The sequence below is a fragment of the Oncorhynchus masou genome, chromosome 19 (assembly GCF_036934945.1).
Source record: "Oncorhynchus masou masou isolate Uvic2021 chromosome 19, UVic_Omas_1.1, whole genome shotgun sequence".
NCBI classification, from domain to species: Eukaryota; Metazoa; Chordata; class Actinopteri; order Salmoniformes; family Salmonidae; genus Oncorhynchus; species Oncorhynchus masou.
The window spans coordinates 33,059,996-33,070,837 of NC_088230.1; the positions used below are offsets into that span (position 1 = coordinate 33,059,996).

Genomic DNA, 10,842 nt, shown 5'->3' on the forward strand with positions numbered 1-10,842 from the left:
AAGCATGACAAATTGGGTGAATAAATCAAATAGATGGATACAGATAAAGATATTCAATATGTTTCCTTAACAATAGTTAACGTAATTACAAATGAAATAGCAGGTCAGTTGTTGTATACGGCACAAAACTGGAACACAGTAATGTAACACGTGATTGCGTTAGAGCAGTTAAGCTGGCACTGCAGCTTTTCATAGCACTTTTAACACAGCCATGTTCCCCCCCTCATTTTAAGAATGTCCAACTTGAAGAATGAAGGAGAATGATCATTTCTTTGTCAGTGGGCAAAATCAGCAGGGGATCAAATACATTTTTCCCTCACTGCAACCCATCAACTTGGTGAACACTGTTACTCTTTAATGAGGGTTTCAGCATGCAATATCCTTTATATTTTGGGGTTTTATTTACTTTACAATGCCAATATATCTTTGTTGTAAATGTTTTGGGGACAAATTGGTGGCAGTTGTGAAAAAAGGTAAATGGAAGAGTTGCAGAGATAATTGGAAATGACATCATCGTTCATTAGACATGTTTTACATGATAAGGTTATTTTCTCCTGAACCACATGGCCTATCTACTAGAAACGGATGGACATCGTGGAAACAGATATGAAGAAAATATGAATACATTTAGATTTCCAAAATTACCTTTAAATTACAATCATTTAAAAAAAAAAAAAATCCAAAATAAATTACCGGGTAAATTTGGTAAATTACCGGGAATTTTACAAACCTACACTGCTGTCAATAGATCTGGCAAATGGCAGGCAATGCTTTTTTTATGTCCCTGACAGCCACTAAAGAATAGAAGTTGTTCAACATTTTCTAAAGTCAGAAACAGTGGAAAACAGTGGAACAGTTTGTCCATGTCTTGAAATCATAATTTCATTTCAATCAATTCAACTGTGAAATATGAACTTAGGCTCTACATGGACATTTAGATTATATCAAATGCACAGGACTTCTTAATGCAGTCTTAAGAAGAGAAATGCTATATAGCGAAGCGGTTTCAAAAGCCCTGTGTGTGACACTCTGTAAAATTTATCTCGGAATTAAGGACGGGGAGAGTGCTTGAAAGTGTGCTGGAGTGACGCATGGCAGGCTAGTGAGGCACTTTGTGATGATAGGCCTTATTATCAACATACTCTTCAAGAGTCATTGAGAATTTAAGGCAATGCATGTTCTCAGGTTCTATAATTAGGCATAGCAACATAGCTCAACTCCAATTGTGGCAGCAAGAATATAGGGTTAATCTGTTCAGAGTTGTGGATTATATAGTAAACATCTATGTTCAGAGTTGTGGATTATATAGTAAACATCTATGTTCAGAATTGTGGAGTATACGCATATACTGAAGAAAGATATAAACGCAACATGCAAGAATTTCAATGACTATACTAAGTTACAGTTCATATAATGAAATCAGTCAATGGAAATACATTCATTAGGATTTCACATGACTAGGAATACAGACATGCATCTGTTGGTCACAGATACCTTAAAAAAAAGGTAGGGGCTTGGATCATAATTGCCAGTAGGTTGGACCTGGAACACGTTGTCTGTCATACACGTAGATCCAGAGCATCTCACACACGCTCAATGGGTGATACATCTGTGAGGCCGATTGGACGTACTGACAAATTCTCTTAAACGACATTGGAGGAGGCTTATGGTAGAGAAATTAACATTAAATTCTCTGGAAACAGCTCTGGTGGACATTCCTGTAGTCAGCATAGCAATTGCACGCTACCTACAAACTTGAGACATCTGTGGCATTGTTTTGAGTGACAAATCTGCACATTTAAGAGTGGCCCTTTATTACCCCCAGCACAAGGTGCACCTGTGTAATGATCATGATGTTCAGCTTCTTGATATGCCACACCTGTCAAGTGGATGGATTATCTTGGCAAAGGATAAATGCTCACTAACAGGTATGGAAACAAGTTTGTGCAAAATATTTCAGACAAATAAGCTTTTTGTGCGTATGGAACATTTCTAGGATTTTTTTATTTCAGCTCTTGAAACATGGGACCAAAACTTTACATGCTGCATGTATATATTTTTGTTCTGTGTTGTTCAATCCCGATTATTTTAAAAATACATACACTTTTGCATAGTTGTTTTAGAGAGGCAGTGGTATCGTCATCGAAAATGTGACATCTGTAAAGAAAAATACTAAAAAATTAATTAAAAAGACCTCAACATAATTTGTGGCTGTACCAAGTCCTGTGTAATGGTGCTTGTTTTAAAGGTTCAATGCAGCCATTTTTATCTGAATATTAAATCCTTTCTGTGTAACAATTAAGTACCCGTTTTAAATTAAAATGGTCAAAAATGAACAAAATATCTTCTTAGCAAAGAGCAATTTCTTAAGCAAGAGTTTTGCTATGACTGTCTGGGAGTGGTCTGAGTGGGGAGAGGAAAACTAGCTGTTATTGGCAAAGAGGTTAGGTAACTATTTCATTGCCTGTTGATGACACCAGGCAGGCCAAAACTCCATCCCACCAAAACAGGCTGAAATTTCACTCTGTCTTTTCAAACAGCTCTTACACTAAAAGGACATTATCATCATTTTCACAATATCACTATTATTCCAACCTCATAGAGTGGAAATATACATAAAACACAGAACAATCAAGTTTTTGACTGCACTGGGCCTTTAATTCATCACAAACAAACAAAATATCAATAATTTGGTTGTTATGATGCAATTACCTTTTACCGTGTACTTGTCTAGTAGATCCGAGGTAACTACCAGACTGCCATATACAGTAGAATGTAACTAAATAACCTCTACACATTTTGAGAATCCATATGCGACTCATGTGCAGACCTGAATCAGTGAAACGTCCCATTAAAAAGGCCAGAGTTCCTTTGTGTGCTGTGCTATTTGAAGGGCATTGTTGAGTGGAGATGAGCCGAGACAGCTTGTTTTGTGAGAGCTGTGAGAGGTGTCTATGTCATCTCTTAGATAGGGACCGTGGCAAGCAGCCGACCGCAGATAAGGAAACAATTCAGCCAAACCACCATGTCACGACTATTCAGCTGAACACAGCAATATCTACTGTCAGTTCTGATCTCTCAAAATTGTCCAATTTTGTGTACTTCTCTTGCATAATATGGTTCATAATAAAAAATATGAATGGACACCCAATGCTAAAGAGTTACAGTAAACATTCAGGGTAGGTCTATTAGGCAGAGCTGTGTGGAATGTATTTCAAGGAGGGTGAAAGCAGGAGATAAGCAGAGACATGTCACTTTCCCTAAAATGGATACTAACAGCTAAAGGTCTTGGAAACTGCCCCCAATGCACTTGGGATAAAATTGGGTTCTTTCTTTTGTCATGCCACCAGCTACATCCTAATTTGGCCTTCGGTTCCCCTTTATAAAGATCAGACAGCAGAGATGAGCTCGCAGTTACCCACAGAGTCAACAGCAACAAGATCTTTGCTCTGTGTTCACACCAACTGATTATCTCTTTGTCTGTGGACCTCCAACAGCAACAATGGGTGATGCTCTCATGGCCGAGTTTGGGAAGGCTGCTCACTTTCTGAGGAAGTCAGACAAGGAGCGCCTGGAAGCCCAGACCAGGGCTTTTGACATCAAGACTGAGTGCTTTGTGGTTGATGACAAAGTGGAATATGTCAAGGGGCAGATCCAAAGCAAAGAGGGGGGAAAGGTGATCGTAAAGAGGGAGGACCAGACTATTGTGACCGTCAAGGAGGTGGACGTCCATCCCCAGAACCCGCCAAAATACGATAAAATCGAAGACATGGCCATGTTCACCTTCCTCCATGAGCCAGCTGTTCTGTTTAACCTCAAAGAGCGTTACGCAGCCTGGATGATCTACACCTACTCAGGGCTGTTCTGTGTGACAGTGAACCCATACAAGTGGCTTCCTGTCTATGACTCTGAGGTGGTGTCTGCCTACAGGGGGAAGAAGAGGACTGAAGCCCCCCCTCACATCTTCTCCATTTCAGATAACGCCTACCAGTATATGCTTACTGATCGGGAGAACCAGTCTGTTCTTATCACCGGAGAATCCGGTGCTGGAAAGACTGTCAACACCAAGAGAGTCATCCAGTACTTTGCCAGCATTGCAGCAGTTAGTGGTGTTAAGAGGGATCCAAGCAAGGGCACCCTGGAAGATCAAATCATACAGGCTAACCCTGCACTGGAGGCTTTCGGTAATGCCAAAACACTGAGAAATGACAACTCATCACGTTTCGGCAAATTCATCCGTATTCACTTCGGGACTAGTGGGAAACTGTCCTCTGCCGACATAGAGACTTACCTTCTTGAGAAGTCCCGTATCACCTTTCAGCTCAAAGCTGAGAGGAACTACCATATTTTCTTCCAGATATTGTCCAATCAAAAGCCAGAGCTGTTGGACTTGCTGTTAATCACCAACAATCCATATGACTACTCCTACATCTCCCAAGGAGAAGTAACAGTAGCATCCATCAATGATTCTGAGGAACTGATGGCCACTGATAGTGCCTTCGATGTGCTTGGCTTTACTGCAGAGGAAAAACAGGGGGTCTACAAGTTGACAGGAGCCATAATGCACTACGGCAACATGAGGTTCAAACAAAAGCAGCGGGAGGAGCAGGCAGAGCCTGACGGTACAGAGGCTGCTGACAAGTCAGCTTACCTAATGGGGATAAACTCTGCAGATCTGATTAAAGGACTTTGCCATCCCAGAGTCAAGGTTGGCAATGAGTATGTCACCAAAGGTCAAGGTGTAGATCAGGTCTACTATTCCCTCGGTGCATTGGCTAAGTCAGTGTATGAAAAGATGTTCAACTGGATGGTGGTGAGAATCAACCACTCCCTTGACACAAAACAGGCACGCCAGCATTTCATAGGCGTACTGGACATTGCTGGATTTGAGATCTTTGATTTCAACACCTTTGAACAGCTCTGCATCAACTTCACAAATGAGAGACTGCAACAGTTTTTCAATCATCACATGTTTGTGCTCGAGCAAGAAGAGTACAAAAAGGAGGGCATTGACTGGGAGTTCATCGACTTTGGGATGGACTTGCAAGCTTGCATTGACCTCATTGAAAAGCCACTTGGGATCATGTCAATTCTAGAGGAAGAGTGCATGTTCCCCAAGGCCAGTGACCAGACCTTTAAGGCTAAGCTATATGACAACCATTTGGGCAAGAATAGAATGTTTCAGAAGCCAATTCCAGGTAAGGGCAAGGCAGAGGCACACTTTGCCCTGCTCCACTATGCTGGCACTGTTGATTACAATATTTCTGGCTGGCTGGTGAAGAACAAAGATCCATTGAATGAAACAGTGTGTGGTCTTTATGCAAAATCCTCCCTCAAGCTGTTGAGTCATCTTTTTGCCATCATAGCAACGGAGGGAGGTGACAAAGCTGGTGGAAAAGGAGGCAAAAAGAAAGGGTCTGCTTTCCAGACTGTATCTGCACTTCACAGGGAAAACCTAAACAAGCTGATGAGCACCCTGAAAACCACCCATCCCCACTTTGTCCGCTGCTTGATCCCAAATGAGAGCAAAACGCCAGGGATCATGGACAACTGCCTTGTGATGCACCAGCTTCGCTGTAACGGTGTGCTGGAGGGCATTCGAATCTGCAGAAAGGGCTTTCCAAACAGAGTCCTCTATGGCGACTTCAAACAGAGATATAGAATCCTGAATGCATCCGTCATTCCTGAGGGCCAGTTTATTGACTCCAAGAAAGCCGCTGAAAAGCTGCTGGGATCATTGGACATTGACCACACTCAGTACCGGTTTGGCAACACCAAGGTCTTCTTCAAAGCAGGCTTGCTGGGTACGTTGGAGGAGATGCGAGATGAACAACTCTCCCGCATCATTACAATGATCCAGGCCAACGCAAGAGCCATACTCATGAGGGCAGAGTACCAGAAGCTTGTGGAACGCAGGGATGCTCTAATGGTCATCCAGTGGAACCTTCGCGCCTTTTTAGGGGTTAAGAACTGGCCCTGGATGAAGATGTTCTTCAAAATCAAGCCACTGCTGAAGAGTGCTGAGTCTGACAAGGAGATGGCAAACATAAAGGACGAGTTCACTAAGCTCAAAGAGGCCTTTGAGAAATCAGAAGCAAGACGGAAGGAGCTTGAGGAGAAAGTGGTGAGTATTCTCCAAGAGAAGAACGACCTGCTCCTACAATGCCAGTCTGAGCAGGACACACTAACAGATGCTGAAGAGCGCTGTGAGCAGCTCATAAAAAGTAAGATCCAAATGGAAGCAAAAGTGAAAGAACTGACAGAACGTATGGAGGATGAAGAGGAGATGAATGCAGATCTCACAGCAAAGAAACGCAAGCTGGAGGATGAATGCTCTGAGTTGAAGAAAGATATAGATGACCTTGAGTTGACATTAGCCAAGGTTGAGAAAGAGAAACATGCCACAGAGAACAAGGTGAAGAACCTCACAGAGGAGATGGCATCCCAGGATGAAAACATTATGAAGCTGACCAAAGAGAAGAAGGCACTGCAGGAGGCTCATCAGCAGACACTCGATGACCTACAGAGTGAGGAGGACAAAGCCAACACCTTGACCAAAGCTAAAGCTAAGCTAGAGCAACAGGTGGATGACCTTGAGGGCTCCCTGGAACACGAAAAGAAAGTCAGAATGGAGCTTGAGCGCTCCAAGAGAAAGCTTGAAGGAGACCTAAAACTGAACCAAGAGAATTTGATGGATTTGGAGAATGACAAACAACAGCTAGATGAGAAACTCAAGAAGAAAGACTTTGAGATGAGCAGCCTGACTGTAAAGATTGAGGATGAGCAGGTGGCTGGAGTTCAGCTCCAGAAGAAACTGAAGGAAAGCCAGGCACGAATCGAAGAGCTTGAAGAGGAGTTGGATGCTGAGCGAGCAGCCCGAGCCAAAGTGGAGAAGCAGCGATCTGATCTCTCCCGCGAACTAGAGGACATAAGTGAGCGTTTGGAGGAAGCAGGAGGGGCCACATCTGCCCAGGTGGAGCTCAACAAGAAGAGGGAGAACGAATTTCTGAAACTTCGCAGGGACCTGGAGGAATCCACGCTTCAACATGAGGCTACTGCTGCATCCTTGAGGAAGAAGCATGCGGACAGTGTGGCCGAACTGGGTGAGCAAATCGACAACCTCCAGCGTGTCAAGCAGAAGCTAGAGAAAGAGAAGAGTGAGCTGAAGCTGGAGCTAGACGACCTGTCCTCAAATATGGAGAGTGTGGTGAAGGCCAAATCCAACATGGAGAAGATGTGCCGATCGATGGAAGACAATATGAATGAGAACAAGACCAAGTATGAGGAGGCCCAGAGGTCCCTCAATGACTTCTCCACACAAAGGGCCAGGCTGCTCACTGAAAATGGAGAGTTGGGACGTCAGTTGGAGGAGAAAGAGTGCCTGATTTCACAACTCACCAGGGGCAAGAGCTCCTACACCCAGCAGGTGGAGGATATGCGCAGGCAGCTCGAGGAGGAGGTCAAGGCAAAGAATTCACTGGCCCATGCCGTGCAGTCTTCCCGTCATGACTGTGACCTGCTCAGAGAACAGTTTGAGGAGGAGCAGGAGGCCAAGGCAGAGCTGCAGAGGGCACTATCCAAGGCCAACACTGAAGTGTCCACATGGAGGGCAAGGTATGAGACTGATGGAATCCAGAAAACTGAGGAGCTGGAGGAAGCTAAAAAGAAGTTAGTCCAAAGACTGCAAGAAGCAGAGGAGGCTGTGGAGGCTGTAAACGCAAAGTGTTCCTCCCTCGAAAAGACCAAGAGTCGCCTACAAAATGAAATTGAGGACCTGATGTTGGATCTAGAAAGATCTAATGCAGCATCTGCAGCTCTGGACAAGAAGCAGAGAACCTTTGACAAAGTCATGGCTGAGTGGAAGCAGAAGTATGAGGAGTCACAGTGTGAGCTTGAGGGTTCTCAGAAGGAGGCTCGGTCTCTCAGCACTGAGCTCTTCAAATTGAAGAATGCCTATGAGGAGTCTTTGGATCACCTGGAGACCATTCAAAGGGAGAACAAGAACCTGCAGGAGGAGATCTCTGACCTTACTGATCAACTTGGTGAGGGAGGGAAAAGCGCCCATGAATTGGAGAAACTTCGGAAGCAGCTGGAGCAAGAGAAAGCAGAGCTCCAGTCAGCACTTGAGGAGGCAGAAGGTTCCCTGGAGCACGAAGAGGGCAAAATCCTTCGGGCACAGCTGGAGTTCAACCAGGTGAAGGCGGATATTGAGCGCAAGCTGGCCGAGAAAGATGAGGAAATGGAACAGGTCAAGAGGAATTACCAGCGCATGGTGGAATCTCTGCAGACCTCCCTCGAGTCTGAGACCAGGAGCCGCAACGAGGCCCTGAGAGTCAAGAAGAAGATGGAAGGCGACCTCAACGAGATGGAGATCCAGCTTAGCCAAGCCAATAGACAGGCGGCTGATGCCCAAAAGCAGCTTAAGAGCAGCCAGTCATATCTGAAGGATACCCAGCTGCAGCTGGATGACTCTACACATGGGAATGAAGACCTGAAGGAGAACATTGCTCTCTTGGAGCGCAGGAACAATCTGTTCCAAGCGGAGCTGGAGGAACTTCGGGGTGTTCTTGAGCAGACAGAGCGTTGCCGCAAGCTGGCCGAACAGGAGCTCACTGAAGCCACAGAGCGCATGCAGCTCCTGCACTCTCAAAACACAGGCCTTATCAACCAGAAGAAGAAACAAGAGGCTGATCTGCTCCAACTGCAGACCGAGGTGGAGGAAGCTGTACAGGAAAACCGCAATGCTGAAGAGAAGGCCAAGAAGGCCATCACCGATGCAGCCATGATGGCCGAGGAGCTGAAGAAGGAGCAAGACACTAGTGCCCACCTGGAGCGTATGAAGAAGAATATGGAGCAGACCATTAAGGACCTGCAGCACCGTTTGGATGAGGCAGAACAAATTGCAATGAAGGGTGGGAAGAAGCAACTCCAAAAGCTGGAATTACGCATCAAGGAGTTGGAGAGCGAGCTGGAGGCGGAGCAGAAGAGGGGCACAGAGTCCATCAAGGGGGTTCGCAAGTACGAGCGGCGCATCAAGGAGCTCACCTACCAGACAACGGAGGATCGCAAGAACATGGCTCGCATCCAGGACCTGGTGGACAAGCTGCAGCTGAAGGTGAAGTCCTACAAGCGCGCCTCCGAGGAGGCAGAGGAACAGGCCAATGCCAACCTGGCCAAGTTCCGCAAGCTGCAGCATGAGCTGGAGGAGGCTGAAGAGCGAGCAGACATCGCAGAGTCCCAGGTGAACAAACTCCGGGCCAAGACCCGGGACGGGTCCGGCAAGAAGAGCTTGGATGAGTGAGGAGGTCCCAAAAGAGCAATGTCACAGGTGTGTTGATTAGAACAATTACACATTTTTCTCACAATTGCATTATAGAACAGAATGTAGGATATGAAGAATATAACCCATATTCTAGACAATGAGTATGTTTTACATGCATACTTATAATTCAATATTACTTCCTTACTTACTCTGATTATCTTAAGGTCATAAGCATAAGCATAAACCGATTAAAACACTGAGATTTCTTTTTTGCAATCTTTTGAATAATTAGGACATGTAAACACCTTCATCGGAGGTCCTGCTGTGTATTTGATCTGCTCTCAGCAGCAATGCGATCCTCCCTCTTCGGCACGAGTGAAGTGAGTTTGGAAAGTATGCATTATAGAAATGATTTTCAGATGCAAACTTTATATGTCTAAACTCAGAATCAAATAGGCTTCCCAAAAAGCATATGATCACTGTGATAAAACGTTTAAGTTGATAGGGTATTTTCTGCATTTTTCAAAGCCTCATCAGGTAGCCTGATTAACAGCTGTCCATGTTAACCGTATTATAAGGGAAATCTGTCTTCTTGCAAAGCATGTAAATGTTTTAATAATCAAGTTATTATAGTAATGAGAGTAATCACAATAATCATATTATTGAATGCATGTACATGTACCTAATTATTTAAGAGGAATAGGCTTCATTGGTTTAAGAATACACACCTAATTCTAATGCCCTAAATCATTTCCCTGTGCAACATAAATCACGTTATATTGGTTATGATGATTACATAAATGTCTTGCTTAGGGCCTGTGCATGTCTTCACCGCGTCGTACACACATGTTTAAACTATACCGCAGAAAGATGCATGAGTGTATGTGTAAGCGTTGCTTCATGTCTAGTAAGTGGACAAGTAGTTTTTGAGGACAGTCTGTAAACCGGACATGCTGTGTAATATTGTTGATCTAAAGCAGAGAAACAGGATGGGAAATGTTTTGATGTCAACAAAGATGTTTCCTTAAATGAGTTTGTCAGATATATAACTCCCAAAACATGAGTTAATGTCAGCCTTTCATTTGAAGCTGTTGCAACAGTGTGTCCATTGTCAATGTAACAATCCCAAATTGTCTCCACATTTGTAAAGTGCATTGGAAATTAATGCTGCCAACTGTGCACCATAACATCTCAAATCCTGAAAAACATCTTAAACTAACAACATTGTATTACAACTAGGACAATAAAGCACTGCTCTGCACTAAAAACTGCCTCCAACACATTGCTTAATGTATACATACTCTGGTGTTTCTACGGATGATGTCATTTGATGAATAACGTTTGAGGAATGTAAAATACTAGGCAGGTGTATCATACATCAGAATACAGGGGAAACAGGGGAACAGGCCTGGACTCGATCCCAACCCCGCAGCTACTCATCAAACAAGGGGGAGAGGATCTTCGCCCGACCAGACTGAAACTGTCACTGCAACTGTGCTGGGTTTGGTTTAAAAGCATTCATTTTTGTTAAGTAAAATCATACACTAGTTCTACTGAGCTCCATTTTTAGAAAATGGATG

General features: G+C 44.1%; 1 protein-coding gene across 1 annotated transcript; it reads left to right on the top strand.

Moving 5' to 3' along the window:
- Nucleotides 1-3,425: 3,425 nt before the first annotated feature.
- Nucleotides 3,426-10,517, top strand: LOC135506197 (myosin-6-like). The gene is made up of 2 exons (XM_064925696.1): nucleotides 3,426-9,328; nucleotides 9,555-10,517. The coding sequence occupies exon 1, from the start codon at nucleotides 3,503-3,505 to the stop codon at nucleotides 9,299-9,301; it is 5,799 nt and encodes a 1,932-aa protein (XP_064781768.1). The 5' UTR covers nucleotides 3,426-3,502; the 3' UTR covers nucleotides 9,302-9,328; nucleotides 9,555-10,517.
- Nucleotides 10,518-10,842: the final 325 nt, after the last annotated feature.